We start from the raw sequence: 23,213 nt of genomic DNA, 5'->3' as shown, positions 1-23,213 counted from the left end.
ATGACTTGTTTCTAAATCACAGAACTGGTTTCTTGGTTCAGAAAGGTGGTCAAAACATAGCAAAGCCTGGTTTGTTTGAAAAAGCTTCAGCGAATGAAAGGTGATCCTTAACTAGCTTGCTTTAGAAATGCTTTTTTCCCAAGGAGCACAAGGGGGCGCAAGAACCCCATTATCACTGCAGCGTCCTCAGCCTTACCACTCCGCCTCCAAGTCAGAAAAGAGAAGCACTAATAGATAGTTAATATTCTTGTCCTGCAGAATACTGCGAGCTATGAGGGCAAAGACCATGTGTTACCTGGCTTGCCCAATGCCTGGCACAATGTCATGTTGTTATCTGTGTTTACTAATTATTTTCAGACCCAAATGAAGAGACTCCTCTCCTATCTTTCTTCTAGTGTTGAGGATGATATGAGGAGTTTACAATCTAAACAGCAAAATCATTCCCATTTAAAAGTTGAGTACAATTCAACCCTACTAAGGGGAGAGATTTACCCACTTAGGTGTAAACCAAACCGACAGGTCAATGAAAACGGAGCTCCAATATACATATAGACGGCATGAAACGTAGATTTTTATTTCACCCCATCGTTGTTCTCACCCACACATCTGCAGTCTACACATGCACACCGTGCCAAGTCCACTCATACCCTGGGAAGAAGAGGCCCGGGAGGGCAGTGTGGCAAACTGAAACCTGCCCTAAAATTTGAAAAGGGAACGTGCACAGGAAACTATCTACTGACCATTTTGAAGTCTTACAGCCAAAACTAGGATCACTGCTGAGATCTTTTACCTATAATTATAAAGGTGCCTCCAGGGAAGTTTTTAGGTGGACAAAATGTTCAGAGACATTCTGGAGAAAAGTCTTAGGTCAGTGGTTTTGAACCTTTCATTAATTTCCCCCCAATGGACTAATGTTTTGAAAGATTTTGTCTATCAAATTGCATATTAAAAATAATACGTTCCATATGTGTGACTGCTGATCCAGATTTTATCCAAAGATCAGTAATTTTAAGAGGGATCATAACATTATGAAATACACAAATGACTATTAAAATTGTGATGCTCTGAAGCAACAAAGTTAAGTAATTGTACTGACGCTTAACCACTGCTTTCTGCTACTGATCACTCATTCTGGCCATCTGTCTCTATATATTCAGGACACAGCTATATGACACGTGGCTTGGCAACATTATTTTGTTACCAAAAGTTCTGAGTCCCCAAAGTTCTGAGTCATCAGCAACCAAGGAGCTTCCGAATATCAGCTGTTTTACTACATTGAGTTGATATAATTCTAGTCAAGTGCCAAATGCCTCACCATCTCCCCTCAGCGGTTAATATTCTATTTAGAAGTTGTGGGAAATACAAAAAATACATTTAAAGCCTCTTATGGACTCCAGTTATGTAGGAAATGCCATTAAGAACCCATGGTCTTAAGAGATTTTGCAGAAAATTTTCTTTTTATTCTAGTGTATTGTGTATTTGGGTCTACAAATAACCCATTTCGAATCTTATTTGAATAGTTTAGAAGTATCCAATATGTCTCAATTGGAATTAAAAAGAAAATCTAACTTGCTCTGGAGAGTTTAGAAGCTCACAGAATTTTAGGGCTGGGAAGAAACCTGGGGGTCATCTAATCTAACTCCTTTACTTTTCACATGGAAAAATAACCTCTTTGGAGCTTAAATGACTTTAAATCATTTAGAGCCATAAAGCCCAGTTTTCCCACTTTGGACCTCATTCCACCACACTTCAGTGCTTTCTGGCTGTCCATACATTAGTACATATAATAAATAATTATAAATCAATATAATTATCTAAACGAACAGATTTCAAATTTGTTTAACTATAACTCGGTAAGAAATGTTTTAAATTCTGATCCAGTACCCACTCACATACAACTGAAAAAAGCTTTATGAAACAAAGTTTATCCCTACTACATAAGGCAGTACACTTCCACTAAACTGATTTCATGACCCAGTAATGGGACTCCTCTCAAACTTCGAAAATCAAGAACCATACATGTTGCCCTCTGGCTGTGTTAATTTTGTGTTGATTACACAGTCTTAGATAATTCTCTAGTTGTTTTATGTGGGTTAACATGGTTGTCCATGTCCAGACAAGGTTGTCAACACAAAAGCAGAGAGTTTATAAAGACTTGATGAAGTACATTTACGCGTCACTGCTTAGACTGTTGAAAACATCATCTAGTTTTTATTCACGGATTGCAGTGGCAACAACAAAAGAAACCTTGACGAAAGCTCTGTTCTTTCACAAACTCTCCTCCTCACTAAGCCCCTCCGCTTGACACGGAGAAGGCACATCTGGAGGCAGGGGAGCAATGGGCAGAGCATTCTGATTAGCAGTGAGCAAAGTGCTGTTTCATTTTTTCTTATATCTAGGGGTTTAAGATCTAAGCAAGGAAATGACATTCCTATACATTACAAGAAAGGGTTTTCCAGAAGCAATCAATGACAAATATCATTCAGGAATTTCTGAAGATTCCTCACAAAAGCAAGTGTGGCAGGAATCATCTTGGCCATCAGAAGAAATTAATACTCTCCTCCTGGCAGTTTCTTTTGCAATTGGTGCAAGTTTTCTTTCCTTTTCTCGTGTGCTTTAGTGACTTCACCAAGACAGTGGAAAGGAAAATGATATGAAACTTACCCCTATGAATTCTATTACTCAGTAACAATTATTCCATTCTTTCTTTGTTTCATTCCACAAACACTTGTTGAGTGCCAACTATGTACCAAACAAGATGCTTTAGGCCTTGAGTGATACAGTGGTGGGTGAGCAAGCCAGACCTGGTCTGCCTTTACAGAGGGTTACAATCTAGAGTAAAAGGTGTAAAAGAGGCATTTGTAATCTATTTGTCACATTAATTCATTCTTTCTCACCATTTCTTATATTGAAAATGACAGACTTATAAAAATTCAGGCTTATTTTTACCCAGAGGGTGTTGATAGAATTCAGAGTAGGGAATATCAGTACAATTCATTGACACTTGAGTAAATTCTGAAATGGAAAGGACTGTACGAGGACTCACACACCTTGAAGTACACAGTTCCTTTCTCTTTGACGATGGCAGCCTGCTCCAGTTTTTCTTTGGTATCCATCTCCCAGGATTCTTTGGCCTGTTGTGTACATTTGTGACAATGGTTAGATGAACAGAGAGGAAAAAGCATCAGTGGATGCCCATAAGAAGAAACAGTAGCTACTTCTACTCAAAACACACTGGCTTTTAAAACTGTGCCACCGCCAACTCACTGCTGGGCAAGAATTCACTCTCCACGAGAAAGCTACAGCTTGACCCATGCTGCCCAAGGGGGAGGAGTGGGCAAGAATCCAGTAAAGAATATAAGCTGTATACACTGTTAAAGAGTGTGTCTTCAGAATTATAAGGTGAGGCCACACAATCAAAGCTATGGTCCCTCGTTTACCTCCTGCAAACTTTGCCACTAAACTGCTATGATAATTTCAACAAGTTGTTTCTCTCAAGCTCAGTTTGCAACTCTAAAATTGGAACACTATCGTAGTCAAGTCACAGTTGTATATTCATACAGAATTTTAAAAATTCCCAGTCATGTAGTTGTCTCTCCATGCTAAAACAACCAGATATACTAAAGCCTCCAAATTACATCAACTTGCAGATGTATACTTCAGAAATTTCAAGTAAAACATAATTGGGAGGGTAAAGCTGATGCAAAAATGTTATTTCAAAGCCATAAATAAATGATTTCATGATCATCTGCAAATTTGTATTATGTGTATAATTACTCTCCATTATTATAGATACAAATCCAGACAACTACATTTTCATTACAAACAGCTGGATTTAGATGGATCACAGAGAGTCAATAGACAATCTGGGGTTCTTTAGGGAAAGTGAAAATGGCTGTGTCAGTGCCATTTACTGCACAGAAATTGTGAGGCTTAAGGGGGGTAACTGTAAAAGTCTCTCTATTCGAGACAATTAGAAGCGTATTCCTGGTGTCACAGCCCCCTCCCCTGCCTTAAAGTGAATAATGAGTTACTAGTATTTCTAGCAACCCTGTGTTGCTTTCTAATAATTTACCTCTATTTTTTTTTAAGATTGGCACCTGAGCTAACAACTGTTGCCAAAAAATTTTTTTCTTCTTCTCCCCAAAGCCCCCACAGTACACAGTTGTATATCCTAGTTGTGGGTCCTTCTAGTTGTGGCATGTGGGATGCCACCTCTGTGGCCTGATGAGCAGTGCCATGTCCGCGCCCAGGATGTGAACTGGTGAAACTCTGGGCCACCGAAGCTGAGCACGCAAACTTAACCACTTGTCCACGGAGCCAGCCCAATTTAGCTCTATTATTTAAAAATCTAGTAACATGGGCCCTTTGCATTTTTTATATTGAGTTCAGTCTTTATGGAGTATAAATATATTCTTAATACTATGAGGCAGAAAATTAGGTCATGTTTCCTCCAACATCACACACCTTCATGTCGTTTCAAATATACCGAGCAGTGTTGCATAGAATATACTCTTGGAGCGACGACCTAGCACAGGCTGACTGTAGCATGCCACAGTGAGAATGCTTCTAAAGGAGCAATGTCCACTGGCCATGGATGGAAAGGGGCCGGGGGTTACTTTATCAAATGGAAATAGGAAAGCCCAAGGTCTAAATAACGATATGCTAAAGATTATTTTCTCTTTCCTTAACAATAAAAAGCATTTTGTGCTATGAAGACAGCATTGGAGGATCAGTGCTGAGCTAGCAGGCCTTCAGAAGAGGGTGCCTGACAACAAGCAATGGTCATGACGACAGCATGTTTGTTTTGGGGAACGTGAAGTGTGAGGCGGATGATCAGGAACGTCACCGTTGGGAGGGGAATCCCAAAGCAGTCCTCCCCCGACTTTCTTAGCCAAAGTTACAGGATGAGGACAATGATTTCCTTTCTGAGTCTAATAACATATAAACAGTCACATTTCCGGCCCAAAGCTTAATGTACAGAACATGGAGGTAACAATGTGGGAATGAAAAAGGCACACAAAGATGCCGTTCTTGAGGCTCTCGGGGAAGGGTGGGGCTCTGTGACGCAATGGAGACTCAGCTGGACACTACAGCACACCCAGCTGAGGCATATGCTTTGTGTTTGTCCAGTGAAGCTGCCGCTGGGAGCCTCCGGAGGCAGGCCTGAGAGGAACGATGCTCAGGGAGACATGCCATTCTGGAACCCCGGGCAATTGACAAACTCTCTTTTTTCTACTTGGACAGGTATGAAAAGAAAAGGCCTAGGGTTAGTACGTTTGTCTCTTGTGTCCCTTGTCACAGAGCCTGGTGGCCCCTGAAGCCTTGCATTTTGGATAACAACTTGGAGCCAGGGAAAAGGCCTCTTCATGACTCCAGAGAAGGGTACAATCCGTTCAGCACTGGGAAACTGCGCCCCACTCCCCCAAGGAGCTGCTTGGCAGAATGTGAACCTTTTTGTCTTCAACCCAGGAAAAAAAGTACAAAAAGAACAAGTCTAGGAACAAATAAGGGAACAAGTCTTGGATTCTACCCAAAAAAGTTAAAAAAAAAAAAAAAAAGCTGACACATAGGAACAAAATAAGAACACTGAGATCCTTGGTTATATATCAGCTGTGCTGTTTCATTGTCCCATTCTCCAGCAGCAGGGTCAGAGACGAGAGACAAACTTGATTATGAAAAGCACAACATACAAATCAACACCATCTCTCAACACCACCTAGTAAGATAAAATACTAATTTATAGCAAGTGGATAAAGAAGAAATCTACCATGATTTCGGAGAAGTTGGTTATTTTCTCACCTTTTCGAAGCTCTTCAGTGTAACTTCATATATAAGCTCAGCATTAGGTTCAATGCCAAATTTAGGCTTCCCTGCCTCTCCAAAACCGTATCTGAAACGGAGAGTAAAAAATAAAACTTTAAAAGGATCGGCGTCTTTCAGGACTTGCAGGCATCACATTAGCAGAGACCCTGAAGACAAACCAGATGTTGACCAGAAGATAGACTGCCAAGTACACTGCTGTGGTTTTTTATGAAACCAGGCTAGATTTAGGTTTCTTTTCTCCTTCACGTTTACATGTAATGCGACACCTGTACTCCTTGGGACAGCTTGTTTAATATGATCTTAAATGTCACTGCCTTTTTTCTGCTTGACTTTATATCTAGTTCTTTTTATAAAACTGCTATTATTTGGCTATTGAGACTTCTCCCCGAAGCTTTCTCTGCAGGAGGACAGAGAAGACAGGCACTATCAGTCTCATAGCGTTGTTTGTTAGAGGTAGGTCTTAAGCTTTTCACTTAAAGGGTTGTCCCCTCCAACAGTACCACTTCCAGTCAGATAAGCGGGCGGAAAGGCTCACACATCAGGAAGGAAATACATTCTCACACTATTTTTTCAAGACGTTTATGAAGCACACTAGAAAACACAAATGATATAACAAATACATTATCAAAAAGAATAGCCCTGGCAAACTCGAACACCTCGTCAAGAGGAAGACTCTCCTAGCTCTGTGGCTATCACACTGTAAAACACTAGACCTTTTAGCTGAAACTTACTGAATAAAATGGCTGAGGATCTATACATTGTTCTTTTGGATCATTTAAGATCTTTAACAAATGCAAGGCATTCAAGGAGCACACATCTACTAGAATGGAAGTTCTGCTGGAGCTCCGTCTCGTTCAATGGTTCCTCAGTGTAGAACAATGGCCAGCATATTAGTAATGGAAGGTGTTCAGTGGAATATATTTTGTTCCCATCTGCTTCAAGCCAATCTACTCTTTAACACATGGAATAGCATTGCAAAAAACTTAGGAAACCCAAGCTTTCAGGCTATCGGTTGAAAGATGTCAATACCAGGTCAATGCTAATACCTCCAGTTTTCTCTGGGGCAAAAGGACTGGAGGGGAACCCTTGTATCTTGCTGCTTGCACCACTTTCTTTACCCCTCACCTGAATTTTTCAGGAAAAAAATGCTTACTCACTCACCTCCACTGTTACACAAGCAAACGGAAGCTGGAGCCAGAGAGAGGCAGAGGGATACAGTGAGAGCTGGCAGGAACGGGGTGTGGTAGCTTTAATAGCAGGGCAAAGGGTATCTTCAGCAAAGAAATAAAAGGACATAATTACCAGTGGCCAATTTTAGGAAGGAGTGACTAGTTTTCTACTTTGAGCTCTCAGACCTATATATCTCCTATTTTTGTTTTTGCCATCTGGTAAGTAAAGAACATTCCTTAACTGCTGGGAACTAGGTAGGTAAGGGAGTCCTTTCTGAGCATACCGACAGCATGTTATATTTGGAGCCCTGTGCTATAGCAGCTACAAATCCAACAGATGAGCTGGCACTTGCCTTAGGACCAGTGGCTCTCAACAGAGGTGATTTTAATCCCGCCCACCCCAACCAGGAACATCTGGCAATGTCTAGAGATTTTGAGTTTGTCACAACTAGGAGATCCTCCTGGCATCTAGTGGGTATAGGCCAGGGACACTGCTGAACATCCTACATTGCACAGGACAGCCCCCACAATGAAGAAACATCCAGCCCAAAATATCAATAGTGCTGAGGACGAGAAAAACTCATCGTCAAATAGGGGCCCCATGACTAGGGTGAGGAGTGTGGGGATTGGGTTGAGGGAGGCAGCAAACTGTCACAGTTGTCATCAATGGGATTAAAGAAGACCGAAGAAGGTTATTATTTCTACAATTTCTCTTGGGTAAAAATGAAGAGATTCCGAGAAGATGTACATGGAGAACATCATCCTAGGGAGGCGTAAGCTCACAGCAAACTGTTCTGGAAGCATCTAACCTATCCTCCACATTATACAGGAAGTTGTCTGACATGCTAGATCAGCCCAGGCAAGGAAGGACCCAGGGCACACAAAGCATCTGACTGAAAGACAGGACACCACAAACGCAAGTACAGGACTTAACTAAAAGACAAGCTGGGCTACAGTCACACAAGAAATCCAGTATTAATGTTCTTGAATTAACAGTTGCCTGCAGAGAGGAAAGACACAAATAAGGACTATTAATGACCATTAGACCTTTATGTGCATATAAGAAGCACTTGTTCAGTAAGTTCCTACCAACTGCTCCCTTTTCGCAGATGAAGAAACTGAGGCTCAGAGAGAAGCACTTCCTCAGAGTTACACAAAGAGGCAGTGGTAGAGCCAAGATTTAAATTGAGACTCTGTGTGTCCCCAGAAAATTGTTTCGTTTTTGACTTACACTGCCTAATAATTAGACACTATGGCTCTTGGCAGCCTAAGGTTTTGATTGGGGCTGGTGCAGAACAGAAACATAAGGAAGAAAAAAGTTAAAAATAACCATACTTTACCTAAAATGAAAAAGATTATTCAGTCACAGTATTTAAAACAGTATAAAAGATATTGTCCTGATGAGAAAAGAGAGAAAATGAGTTCTTTGGAAGTATTTTATGAGTTTCTTATTCTAAAAACATCCCGCCAAGGAGTCCGTCAGAATCGAAGAGAAGGTATGCCCTGGAAATCTTGTGGAGAATGAAATACAGATGACAGTAAGAGTAACAGAGAGCACATATCTGCAACAGCCGTACTTACAGCAGCACTCGGATGCAGTGTCCTGTGTGGGGACTCTGAGTCAGACAGCGAACTGACTGCACTCACGTGCCCCGTTGCAGGGATTGTCTACACACAGGCATAATGCCACGCAGTGCACGTGTGGACAGGACAGTCTCCTGTTGCAGAGGATGCACTTTATCTAAACTCCTCAACTACTAACCAACATCTTGAAGAGAAAATAACATGTTCCTTTCTAACTATGCTAAATTATTTCCATAAAACATATGAAAAAAACGTTTATAACTAGAAATTTATGAAAACCTGCCAACTGCTTTTATGACTGAAAAGATCTGAAAAATCTACCATATGTTAAAACAGGATTTCCTTTTTCTTGTGGTCTGAGGGTAAAATGGAAAAGAAAGATAGTCATCACAATAGTAATAATAGCTAATTTGCTGAGGGGGTGTGTGCGTCAGGTACTCTGCTAAGTTCTTTACGCGCATTATCTCATTTAGTCCTCCACAGCTCTGTGAGGTAGATGCTGCCGTCCCCACACTGCAGAAGGGGAAACTCAGGCTGAGGAGAGTTAAATGACCCGCACAAGTGCGCACAGCTGGTGAGCTGCATAGCTGGGTTTAACCACTAATGACACAACAATTTAAACTTGCAAGGAACTATTTGCATTACTAAATATAAGCAAAATTTCTATTTTTCTTTGCCCCTAAACTTGAGACATCTTCCCACACAACTGCGTTGTCAGCTAGGTTCAAGTGTTAATGAACTGACTCATAAGATAATATATGCCCACAATGTATACAGAACTTATCCTCAACGGGCTTAAATCTGAAAACATACATTGAACAAAAATACTACTCTCTTTATATGAGTCTAGAACTACTACAATTTTGGAACACCAGATTAAAAATAATTAGATATTATTTGAATACGGAGGAGATAGCTTTCTCTATGCTCTACTTGATTTCAAAAAGTTCCTTATAAGAAGAGAGAAAAAGGTTCACCCGAGGATGAACGACAGATAGAGACTAAATGCAAATAAAACACAATGGAGCGGGAATACGGCAGTGGAAAAAAAGAACATGACAGAGAAAGAGAAGGTATTAAATAAAAAGTGCCTCAGTAAAAGGCTCTAGAGAGCTCAAGGTGTAGAGCATTTTGGAAGGATTTTCAAGTGAGTGGTGGCATGGCCACATCACTTGAGAAACAGGATTATGGCTCAAGTGTCAGGGCAAAGGGAAACATCCACTGGATTACTACTGAGGCCCCACAAAGGCAAGCAACTGTGCAAAAGGCACAGTGTTACCTACTGGCGAGTGCAAGTCATCAGATTCTCAGTAACTCAAAATGCTACTGACTGATATCCAAGGAGCCAGAGGAGGAGGAGGCACGAGATAAGCAGAGGCACTTTCATGCAAACAGAATCAAAACACCCTGGTTTCTCTCAAGGGTCCATTTTTCAAGACAGAAGGGTTGGATTCGTAAGATCTAAAAATAATACCAAACATGTTTTCACAAGACAGACTGTTAGTGTCCGATAGTTCTGAGCTTGGAAGTGCTAATGGATATCCTTATGATGGGAAAAATTTAGGCAAAAATGAGTCATCTCCGCTGCCTTTAGATCCAGGAAGAACACTCTTTTTTTCAGGGACTCTGTATAAGAACAGGTGGCACAAATTCAAGTGGTAATAAATCATCAAAACACTTCTTCTCCTTCCAACCCCCACATGTTTTACTGCCTCATGCCTAATTTAGAGAAAAGGGAAGAGGGGGCAAGAGAATCACGTGAGCAGGGTAAATAGCTTCCTGTCTGGGCAATATGGCAGACAAAACAAATAAACAAACAAGCAAAACTTGCCTGTCACTCTTATCCTTAATACATATGAATCAAGTAAAGAGGCTCACAAACCTTGGTGATATTGTAAGGCCCATTAATTTACTCCATGACTAACTGTAGCCTGACTTAAATATTTCCACTGTTAGCGTTAACTTCACTGAAAATACCAAGACATCGATTGAAAAAGCAAGCACATTCCTTTTCTTCAGATAACTTCACTCTGTCCTGAAACAGTATGCTGCTTACCGTGGTCCAAGATATAAAATACATTGTTCTTCCCGCTGCATTTTCTCCAGGGCTTTGTCAATTCCAATTGGAATGTCGTGGTCTTCTCCTTCGCCAACGATGAATACCACATCCCTGCAATCGAACGTCCTTTCACCACAGCGGCCTTCCAGGTGGACTGAGGGAGAGGAGACAGGACAGTCAAGAAAGCTGCTGCTTAGGACTGGCTGACTTAGGGCAGTGATACATGAGTATTTCTCCTTTCTCATTTCATCTAGAGACAAGTAGGTAGGTCTTGTCGAAGCTTAGTCCACCTAATCTGGAAATTTAAGAGCAATAATATTTCTGTTTTAAGTTTAAACTTACAATTGTTGATAACTATATCAATAAGATAGCTTAGGGGGTAAGAAAACCAAGTGGAAACATAGGTTTAGCTTAAACCTACTGTATGAGTGACTTCCTCACCTGTTAACACAGGATCAAGAAATACCAGGTTATTTAATAGATAATTATCAAAATGTCACAAACTTAATATCAAGTATATAATGGCTTAAATGTTTATAACCCCTTCTTGGAATTCAGAGGCTTGGATGAAAAACTACTGAATGGCTATTTCCCCAATGATAAACAAAAGTTACCTGAATATAGAAACTTTTTTTAAAGATTCTTAATCTCATTCAAATCTTTTTCAAATACATTTGAATAAAAATGGAAAACCCAAAGGCAACATCATCAATAATTAACAAAGCTACCTCCCTTAGTAGAGTACAAATGTAAAGTGTGAAGGAATCAATAGTCAACTATAACTTCACAAATCAAATTACTTAACCTCTGAAACGTCAATGGTCAATTTCTTGGGGCCTAATTCCCCATTCCACTCAGCTCATTCCACTCAGACTCACTCAGCTCATTCCCAGGGTAATTTCACATTACATCAGGGGTTTTTATGTTTTTTCAGGACAAAATAGGAAAAACGCATATAGATATATATTATTTTCTTGATCAGTTAGCCATTTTTTTCTAGGATAATTAATTCTCTGAAACTTTCCAACCACTTTTAATATTAAGGATATTCATTCCTTTCCATTTAGGTCTTTGACTCAATAAGAAAAATGGATGGCTTGTATGATAGCACAACAGTCACCAAGCAATATAATAATTTGTCTTTCATAAGAAAATTCTTTGTTCCTACTTCTGCAATATATAATGGCCTAGATTCAAATGTAAAGATTTCCTAAAATGCTTCTTGTCTAAGACTGGCTGCTCTACGTTAGATGAATAACTTCCTTTAGAGAGACTAAAAATCACTTGTTCTGTTATACTCATTCCATGAGACAATTATTTTCCAAATAGAAATTCAATTTGAACTTACTTTACTTTTGAACTAAAACATCACCTGGATATTTATTTATGCTTTGAAGCTCTTTTCTCATTCACTAGGAGACTTGTTCCCATTGCAGACATAGGATGGAGTCTCAGAAGCTTGCGCCAAAGTAGAGAAGGCCTGACTCTCCACTCCAGTCAGACCCTGCAGACAAGCACAGGAGCTAGCCCGGCTCTCGGGGTGGAGCCGGCAGACAGGGATTTTGTTCCACGTCCCCTACTCCAAACGTAGATGATTCTATTACACTCACTTTTGGAATGCTCCAGCTAAAAACACTTAACTTGCAGCACATTGAAAGTTCTTTTGAATTGGAAAACATTTTCAAAATAAACTCAACTTTATTACTTTCAAATACATACATACTACAGAGGTTCTGCAGGGAGCCTAAGGCTTAAGATATTTTTTACTAGAGTAAAAGCTGATGTTTCTAAAGGAGTTGAGGGTTCTGAAAAGTTTGTGTTCATAAACGTTTTTAAATTTGCCCAAGAAATTTAATTTAGACTAATGCAATGACACTTTTTTCACAAAAAAAGATTTGCTGAGTTAAGTGAATTTCAGCCCCCATAGTGTGGAATATCTCAAATACTGAGATTTATTATCCTAGTAGCTCGCAACTTGGTTGACAGATCTCTTTGTCTAAGGTTTATTGTTAGAATGATCTTCCTCCCCAAAGGAGAGTACATTAGTAGGGGAGGAAACTATAAGTACATTCATTGTGGTTTTTGGTTGATCAAGTTTGAATGTGTTTTCAAAACAGGAAATCCAGAGACTCTGCAAAGGATTCCTGCCTGTGTGTCAGTTTCCTAGCCTGGTTTTCAGCTTGATGCATATACTTGATATTAAAATTATAGAAATAATTTCGGAAGTTCTCTTTAGATACAATAACTCACCATATTACGAAAAAAAAGGATTGGCTACTGATAAACATGTTGGGAAAGAGAAGTGAAGCAAGCAAGCCAAAAAAGAAGTTCAAGTCAAATTATAATGAAGGCATAATTAAGAAACCAAACAAAACATTCATTGCAGCTGCTCTAAGAGAGACAAATCATGGAATGTTTGTGGCCACCTAACAGGAAGGTAAAAAATTGCCCTTATAAATACTTACTATGTACCTTATATACAGACTAATCTTTTTTTCTGGTAAATCTAACTTTTGTAAATTGAACCTGAACAAGCACTACCTACAGTACCATAAAATTATGAACTGATAAAGTGATAAGCACACACACCAATTTATATGTATATATAAAACCACCACCTTTTACTACAGTCATGTGTCACTTAACAACAGGGATACGTTGTGAGAAGTGAGTCGTTAGGCGATTTCATAGTTGTGTGAACAACACAGAGTGCTTACACACACCTAGGCTCTACGGCACTCATCTTACAGGACCACTGCGGCACACGCGTTCTGCTCCGGAGTTGAGACAAACATGGTCACGCGGCACCCAACTGTACTGACATTATCTGGAGTGTTGGGGCAAGAGGAGGCAGCAGACTGCGGGAGCACACGGCCCACTGGTCCTTTACATCCACAGGCGGCAGAGGCTATCGTTCTGCTACCTGGATTCTAAAGCTGGAACACTGGTGTGACAAGTTCTACAAGACTGCCGACAAGAACTTACACAGCACCTTGGAGCCACAGAAACGCCTGCTGACTGCCACAGTAGGGGCCCCTTCATGGTGACAGATGCAGTCAGGCCTGGCTCCCAGAGATGCAGGGGTTTTTTCAAACTGTCTCAATAATTGCTACCAAAGAAAACTGTGGCAGCTCTGGCTGTGGAAGACCTGTGGTTGCTTTTGACCTTGCATCTCCTAGTGCAAATACTCACTTAATAAATATTTAATAATAACCATCATGACTCACTGGGAGCTCGGCCTCTAGGGCTCAGGAGGTCTGTTGCTAATTCCGACCAGCATGATTTACGGGAAGTAAATGATCTATGACGCGCCCAAAGAGAATAAAAGTACATACAGGATGCTTCTACTTAGGGTTTTTTTGGTAGAGAAGGAAATACACAAGTTAAAGAGGGGCAACACTTTCTCTTGACTTAAAGTCTATGTAACTTCAAGAAGGGGGGAGGTCCTCCAAGCCCCTCGAAGTCACACCAAATCAAATTACCCGAGCTTAGCTGCGCAATCCGAGTATAACCACATCAAGTGAGCCCGGTCTGCTGCAAAACATCACTTAAACTGGAGCTCTGACTTATTGTTCTCTTACTGCCCTAGAGCGATTTTGTTTTGAAGAGCACAGAACACCCTGTTCTGAATGTGGCTGGCACATGAACTCGATGTGCTGACAGCAATTTGTACTCCGATTAAAATAGGGGGGAAAAGGAAAGAGAGTGCACTGCAGTAACAAAAACTGGAATGCACGAACTCAAAAACTGTATAATTTGTATTTTAGGAAGCAAAACTGAGAAAGAGCCTCCATAACCTAAAAAAAAAAAAGTGCTGTAAACGCTCCAGCCTAAAGACGTTAGCTCTGGTGAGTGTCTGTTTTTCCCTTTTCTAATTATAGTAGTTGGTGTCTGATCACTTTGCACTCATTCCCAAAACAATGACTGGGTCATGGGGATCTGAATGGGGATGTTGTAACGGCATTACTACTAGACAAGACCGGTCATTTGGCCAGAGAAAACCAGGTTGTGACAGGTTACTCCCACTCAGCAAGGGTTCTCTCTGCTGTCTAATTCATGCCAAATGAGCTTCTCTGCCTGCGTCTCCTGCCTAATAGAGCAGAGCATCCAAGAGACAGTGGGATCTTAATGATCCCCTGAAAAGGCAAATGAGGAAGCAGAGACGGATTGCTCATCACTGATTAGATGAGCAACTGTTCCCATCAGCGTGGTGGTCAGGCTTCCCCCAAGCTGCGTCCGTTCCTCCTCGGCACCATGTTGTGCTGTTCGAGATGAACAAACACTATGGTCAGACTGCTTGTGTAACTGAGGGACAGACGCTGAGGGCAGGCGTGGAACCCGGCTACTTGAATAGAATGATATCTACGCCAATAACTTATGGATCTTAGTCTAAACAGGAAGCGTACACACAGCAATAAATTCTACACCAACACAAATTATCATCACTCTTCTCTTCATACCACTATAGCACTTTTAGTCAGACCTAGATTCTAGTCCCATTCTGTCACCTAACAATTGTGGCTTTGGGCAAGGTCATTTAAATTATCTGAAGCTCAGTTTCCTCATCTACAGAATAGGGGAAATAATATTAGCTAACTCATAATTGTTGAGAGGATTAAACAGGGATTGAATTAAAGCTTTTAGCACAGTATCTGGCATTTATTCATTCATATGTCAGGGTGTCTGTCATGTGAAAACACTGTGTTACGTGTGGATACACAGAGATGAATTCAATAAATGTTAGCTAGGGTTATTTTCCTGTAATTAGTGGTAAATTATACCAGATTAAATATGTTTTAGAAGTTGGTATAAGAAACCACTTAACAGCTTCACAGAGAGAGCTGTCAAAGTATGAATAAGACGCAAAGTAGCCGAAGGCAGCGTCTTACGCTTCTTTTGTACCTCACAGTGCCCAACACACAGTTCAGGGCCAGAAAGTAAATATTTATTTAATGATTAATCTAAAAACAGGGAATTCAGGAAAACGGTAGTAATTTTCACTCATTTATAGGAATTTTCCTTTTTGAATATATTAGTCAGTACTATTTTTAATAAATTCCAAGAGCTGTTTAAATTGTTTACTGATAGGGAGCTTTTGTTTTTTAATACTATTCTAAAATAAACGATCCATTGGCTGGACTTTTTTCTATAATGAAAAATACTACTTTTTACTGAGATTTTACTCTACCTGAAGACTTGAAGATACTTTTTAGAAGGAGCTATATAAATCCAAAATATCTGAAAGAATAAACACTGTCAATTTTAGACCAGGTGGCACACTTCATTATTTTGTGGAAACATATAATAAAATGGTTTCAAAAATTGCCTCTCTTGACTTATTCGCCAGGACATTCATAAATACTTCAAAAACATGTGAAAAACAAACCAACCCCAAAACCCTCACAGCTCTGTTCAATCTCAACAGAGTCAAATCTTTCCTCTATTTTCGATCTTTGGCACCATTTTGTTTTTTGTGTTTTATTTATAAAGAGCATATAGCTAGATTTTGTTGTTGTGGTCGTCATTTTAACCTTATGAGAATTTTTGCCTTTAATAGGTGACTTTATCTCATCCATATTTTTTGTAAGCACTGATATGATTGGTTTTATTCCTACCCTCTTATTTTAGGTTTTCTATATAATATTTTCTGGTTATTTTTCCTTTGCTACTTTTACTGGATTGATCAAATTTTCCTCATTCCTCTACTTCTTCACTCCATATTGGGTGGTTTTGAAGCTCTACACGCTATTCTTACTGGTACCTTCCATTAAATTTTAAACAAATCATTTAAAGACATATATATATATAACCAATGTTAAGAATTAACCAGCATAATCTCCCCTGGAATAAGAAAATAATTTTAGACAATTTTGCCTCCCCTCTTCATTTCCCATCCACACCACATTTTGTTAAAATAACCCAAAACCTATCTCCAGACTCTTAAACTATTATTATTTTTAACATTATAGTTCTACCATTTCAGCGATCTTTCAAGATAAACGTATCCAACTTCGTTGTCATATTATGGAAATTAACTTCTCACTCACTAATGTTTCTGATGCCTTGAGTCTTTACTTCTTGGCTTTATTTTTTGTGATGTTTTAGTATATGTCATAGTATTTTTTCCAAAAACAGCATGATCTGCACATTCCAAAAAGTTAATTTTGTTCTCATACTTAGTTTGGTTGAGTACAGAAGCCTAGATTCAAATTACTCATAGTTGTAGACAATGCTCAAAGCATTGTCTTTTACTATTTAGTGTCACAAATAAGAAGTCTGATGTCACTCTAATTCTCACTCCTTTGCCCATATCTTGTTCCACCTTGGAGGAATTCAGAATTTTCTTTTAAGCTATGGAATTAATTTCACTAGGATCTATCTAGGTGAAAAAGCACACTTACTCCTATATGCCACTATCAACTACCCCTTTCAATCTTAAGACTCTTCTGTCTTCTCCAGGAAATTATTTTCTGTTACACATTTGTTTAGATGCATATTGCCTATATCATTCATGTCTTCTAATTTTTCTATGTTCTGAGATATCCTTGACTATCTTTCAGATCACTAATTCAGAATGGAAGGACTGTCCATTTTGTTCTTCAATCCTTCCTCTGAATTCCAATTTTGATAATCATATTCTCAATTTCCAGAAACTCTCTTGTCCTCCCTTTCCTTTTCCAGAGAAGCTGGATTTTTGACTTACGAATTTAATATTCTGTTAAATCTCTCTGAAATAATAATTAGTATTTTAAAAGTTCTCTTCTACTTCTTCTAAGTCTATTTTGGTCTTCTTTCTCATGGTATTTGCTGATGATTCTTTGTTGTCTATTCATATTATAAAGGAAGGATTAAGAAAGACGAAACGATTATAGTTACCTGGCACAGTTTTTCTCAGCAGTTGGATATATTCCCATGGTAGGCCTTTTCCCAAAAGAGGTGGGCCGACTGAGGGAATCTAAAGGGGAAGATTCCACAAGCAGCTATAGAGCATTTATTATGTGCTGAGCACGGTGTGCACAGGAAGTTTGGGGACACCTTCCCCCGCTGGTGACGTATGAACAAGTTTCACTTCAGGAGCAAAACACTTTAGCCTATTTACCTGTTGTGTAGAGCTGCTATTTCACTTTTTTCCCCTTTTTTCACCTATTTCACTTTTTCCCCCTTCAAAAGTGCTTTAAAAGTTTAAAGATACTTCACATTCTCATTCTCTAGTCCAAGTCCTAACCCGTGGAGTCTTCTGAGGCAGACCCCTATTTTATTTTAGAAATCTGGCCTTACTGGCTTTAGCCTGGGAGCAAAAGTACAGCCAGACCCTAGAGTAGTAGTTCTTAATCCTTGGCTGCAAATTAGAATCCTCTGGGGAGTTTTAAAAAAATACTTGTGCCTGGAGTTCCATCCTTTGAGATCTGAGATTCTTATTTAAGTGGTCTGGCTAAGGCCTGGGCATCAGGATTTTAAAAGCTCCCCAGGTAATTCTCAATTCAGCCAAAGTTAAGAACTACTACACTAGAGCTTTACTGGCCCAGCTGTCCCATATTGTTTTATAACCCAGACGATTGCCCCATAGCCTGCTTTGGCTCCCTTGGACCAGCTGACAGTGAGCTTGGAGTTCTGCCCGAGCTGGCTGAGAAGAATAGTATGTACCTCTGCAGAGGTCTTCTCTACACCTGTTCTGGGTTGGGTTTCCTGAGTCTAGTTTCCATCAGCCCAATTTTATCTACTTTACATATTCTAGAAATTCTTCATCACTTCTGATCAACTTCTTGTACTCTCCCTGTTTTCCAGCACTAATAAGAATTCTCCCTCTTGTGAAATCCTTCTCCACCCCAGCCCCCATCTCTCATTTCAGTGGGATTTGGAGAGGGAAAGGAGGTGAGAGGGAAGGGTACTCCAACAGCTTCATCCTGAGGATTACTCTGTTGAAATTTTCACATTTGAAAATACAGCCAATTGTCTGCATTCTTTGCATTCAAATGTGGTTGGAAGCACTGTGAAGCAAGACACAGGAGAGTCACATACAGCCAGCATTTTGATGTGCCCACTCCAAGCATGAAAGTTGACAAATCAGAGAGAAGGGGATTTGGGGGAAGAGGAGCAGGGAGCTATTTAGAGCCTTTTGTCAGTCAGATTGGATTTTCTAAGACAGCAAATCTTAAAAGTAACGATGTAGCCACTACTGGCAATTCAACTAAAGCAGGATGACTCCAGCTTCAGTCGTCATGGTGATGTCAGTTAGAGCACCTTAGAACACAGTGACTTTCTTTAATGGAAAAAAGACGACAGAATAAAAATTACAAGATGGTCATCTTAACTGACACAAGAAAAAACACACTGGAACACAATCTAAAAATTGATTTGCAAGCATTAGGATCTTGACAGAGAGTAAAAATCAAAGTAAAAATCAAAATTTCTTTGAGAAAGAAGAAATCTTGTCAAACTAATTTAAGTTCTCTCTTCCACAGAGAGACATACAAATTACTAAAAGGAAAGAAAGACTACAATTCAGCAAAAGCCGTTTGATTCAGTCCATAACATTACTCTTCAAAAAATGAACATTTTTGTTTGATGAGTGTTAAAAAATACAGTGATTATTTTGCAATATATACAAATATTGAATCATTACATTGTATACCTGAAACTAATACAATGTTATATGTGAATTGTACCTCAAGAAAACAAACAAAAAGAATGAACCAAACCAAAATCCTGGAGAAATATGATTTAGGTAAGATTACTATTAAGAAGATATATAATTAATTTGAAGACTCTTATTAAAGACAAAAACAAATTAATCACGGGGTCTAGGTCAACTCTGATAGAGCAAAAAGGATTTGCTGATAGAGTAGATGTAGGTAGGATATAAGAGAAAGAGGAGTCAAGGATTTCTTTCCTTACATCTATTTAAAGGAAGCAAAACAAATTATATAAACATAACATAGAGGGCCAAAAGAAGAAATTAAGCGTCCACCATGTACTAGGCACCTTTCTTCATTTAACTGTCACAACAACCTGTTGAGGGTTAAAGATTATTCCTATTTTATAGATGAGAAAACTAGACGCTCAAGCTGGTTAAGTAACTTGTCTAAAGTCATAAAAATACTAAGTAGTGATTCCAAGATTCAAAACTCAAATCTATCACTTCCAAAGCATGTGTGCCCCCTCCCCTCACTACTTTATTCTACCTTTACACAGAAGCGACAGAAACTTTGTAACTCTGGCATATCTATAATGACATAATATAATGGGTGATCATTGTCTATTGTTCTCTTTTACTGCAGAACTGGCTTTATGTCTAGGATTTATACCTGGTTTTGAATCTAAGGGCACGAGTGATGCTACAAAAAAAGGCAAACCAGTAAAGACTGAGAAGACTTCAAAAACAAATGAGACGATCTTGGTTTCTGGCAGGGACCACTTTTCAGTCAAACTTCTGTCCTCCTCCCACACACAGCTAACTTGTTTCAAAGAGCGAAAGCAGGACATCTTTACCTTGATAAGCGAAAATATAACATCATAAATTTTTATTAAACTGATTTGTTCCAGAAAACCAGAAAGGGCTTTTGAGAGAGAAAGTAAAAATAAACCATTTACTCTAAAATTTCCCAGGAAAGTACAATCTAACAAGACAAGAGACAAAAAGTTAGTCATTGCCCTTTCTTAATATATTTGGAAACAGAAAAAATAAAATTACATAAAGGATTATTCAGACATTTAAAAAATTCCATTCATAGTGGTTTACTCTTCATGCAAAAAGGAAGGAGATAGAAAGAAAAAAACCCCGAAACACGTATCTGCTCATTTCTGCAAAAGAAATACAAGAAGAGTAAACCAGGAACTAATGAGACTGGTTACCCACAGGAGGTAAGTAAGAACAGGATGGGGAGATGGGGACAGGTTAGTGGGGATGAGGGAGAATAACACTTAAGAATATATCATTTTATACAGTTCAGAATCATGGTAAGGCCTCATACACCCAAAAAACAAATACATAATTAAAATCAACCAGAGTGTGGGGAGAACCCCAAATAGAATGCAAACAGTAACCAGTGAAGCTAACTGTATTACAAATGGGTAACAACATAACGATACTGAAGGGAGTGAAGAAGAAAGAACTAACCCAAGTTGAAAAACAGTGTTTTCAATGTATACTTATAAGGCTAATGACAAAAGGAACCATACACAAATATTTCCTACTTAGGAAATTTTGTTGTTGTTGTTGTTTTGGGGTTTTGTTTAGCTGAGGAAGATTTGCCCTGAGCTAACACCTGTGCCAATCTTCCTCCATTTTGTATGTGGGTCGCTGCCACAGCATGGCCACCAACGAGCGGTGTAGGTCTGCGCCTGGCAGCTGAAGCTGGGCTGCCAAAGTGGGGCGTGTCAAACTTAACTGCTAGGCCACGGGGCCAGACTTGGAGATCTGTTTTTCACAGGGATATGGGTTGGCAATTCTGAAGCTACTTTATGTACATGCTATGATTGAGCAAATAAAGAAATATATTGTGGATAATGAGAGCCAGGTTTCTCATTGCTGCAGAAAAGAGTTTCAAATAAGGAAAAGGAGAAGGTTAGAACAAACCTGTGGTGTTGGTTTGAAATTGGAAGTGTCTGATCAAAAAACGGGCAGAGGACATGAACAGACATTTTTCCAGAGAAGATATATAGATGGCCAACAGGCACATGAAAAGATGTTCAACATCATTAATTATTAGGGAAATGCAATCAAAACTACAAGATATCACCTCACACGCATCAGAATTGCTATTATTAAAAAGATGAGGGGCCGGCCCTGTGGCTGAGTGGTTAAGTTCACGTGCTCTGCTTTGGCGGCCCAGGGTTTTGCTGGTTCGGATCCTGGGCACAGACATGGCACTGCTCATCAGGCCACGCTGAGGTGGCATCCCCATGCCACAACTAGAAGGGCCCACAGCTAAGAATATACAACTATGTACTGGGGGGATTTGGGGAGAAAAAGCAGGAAAAAAAAAAAAAGACTGGCAACAGTTGTTAGCTCAGGTGCCAATCTTTAAAAAAAAAAAAAAAAAAAGATGAGAAATAACAAGTGTTGGAGAAGATGTGGAGAAAGAGGAACCATCACACACTGCTGGTGGGAATGCAAACTGGTGCAACCACTATGGAAAACAGTATGGAGATTTCTCAAAAAATTAAAAATAGAAATACCTTTTTTTTTAGGAAGATTAGTCCTGAGCTAACTACTGCCAGTCCTCCTCTTTTTGTTGAGGAGGCCTGGCCCTTAGCTAACACCAGCCCATCTTCCATTACTTTATATGTGGGACGCCTACCACAGCATGGCGTGCCAAGTGGTGCCATGTCTGCATCCGGGATCCAAACCGGTGAACCCTGGGCCACTGAGAAGTGGAACGTGAGAACTTAACCACTGTGCCACCGGGCTGGCCCCGAAAAATAGAAATACCTATGATCCAGCTATTCCACTTCTGGGTATTTATCCAAAGCACATGAAAACACTAATTTGCAAAGATATATGCACCTCTATGTTCACTGCAGCATTATTCACAATAGCCAAATCTTGGAAGCAACCTAAGTGCCCATGAAAGGATGAACAGATAAAGAAGATGTGGTGTCTATATACATACACACACACACACACACACACACTCACACAAAATGGAATACTACTCAGCCATTAAAAAAGATGAAATCTTGCCATTTGTGACAAGGATGGACCTTGAGGGTATTATGCTAAGCGAAATAAGTCAGGGAGAAAGACAACTACCATGTGATTTCACTCATAGGTGGAAGATAAACAAACAAATGCATAGATAAAGAGAACAAACTGGTGGTTACAGAGGGGAAGAAGGTAGGGGCAAAAGGAGTAAATGGGCACAGATGTATGGTGACAGATTAAAAACTAGACTTTTGGTGCTGAACATAATGCAGTCTATACAGAAGTCAAAATACAATGATGTACATCTGAAATTTATATAATGTTATGAACCAATGCGATCTCAATAAAAGAAATCAGAAGTGTATGTACTCATGGTTAATATATATTAAATATGGAAATAATACAGACGTGTATATATGCATGTTGAGGCATATACATTTCCTAGCTCTGTCTGCTAAGAGGTTCTGGAAGCAATAACATTCCATTGCATGAGTACACCTAGCACCCAGATTGGTTTCTAAATACCATTTTCCAAGAAAAGGAATCAGGGCTCCTTGGAGAAATGGTTTATTCCAGGCCTGGGGCAGGGAAATTACAAAACGAGCCTAGAGCATCTTGTGGTGCCAAAAGTAAGGAAGTGCTTACAACACACTGGAGATAAGCTGAAAGCACACAAGAGCCAAGTTGAAGGACCTTCCAATGGCCAAATCTGGGACAATTTGAGCTACAAAATAAATAAGTATAGTAATGAATAATAACCTACAGAATAAAATAAATATCCATGGTCCATACTGATATAAATAAACAAGTGAATAAATAAACAGGAGAAGAGGCAGTTCTTCCTTACAGTAGAATTTCAATTAAATGTAGAAGGAACAATGGATATAGAAAAATCACCATTAGGTAAATATCACAGTAACAACTGCTGCAT

The 23,213-nt window shown here is 39.4% G+C and overlaps 1 protein-coding gene across 7 annotated transcripts in view; it reads right to left on the bottom strand.

Annotated features, from left to right (window-relative positions):
* The window catches only part of FKBP5 (FKBP prolyl isomerase 5), a 98,408-nt gene that overhangs the window by 8,511 nt on the left and 66,684 nt on the right, over positions 1-23,213 (bottom strand). For all 7 annotated transcript variants that reach the window (XM_046640037.1, XM_046640041.1, XM_046640040.1 and 4 more), the window contains 3 exons: positions 10,636-10,792; positions 5,803-5,893; positions 3,051-3,134 (listed from right to left, as the gene is read on the bottom strand). In XM_046640037.1, the coding sequence (XP_046495993.1) occupies positions 3,051-3,134; positions 5,803-5,893; positions 10,636-10,792 (332 nt within the window). The remainder of the gene's footprint in view (positions 1-3,050; positions 3,135-5,802; positions 5,894-10,635; positions 10,793-23,213) is intronic.

This window comes from Equus quagga, chromosome 15 (genome assembly GCF_021613505.1).
Source record: "Equus quagga isolate Etosha38 chromosome 15, UCLA_HA_Equagga_1.0, whole genome shotgun sequence".
In the NCBI taxonomy this organism is placed as follows: Eukaryota; Metazoa; Chordata; class Mammalia; order Perissodactyla; family Equidae; genus Equus; species Equus quagga.
Note: the sequence above shows the minus strand (reverse complement) of the source record. Positions and strands in the feature narration are given on the sequence as shown.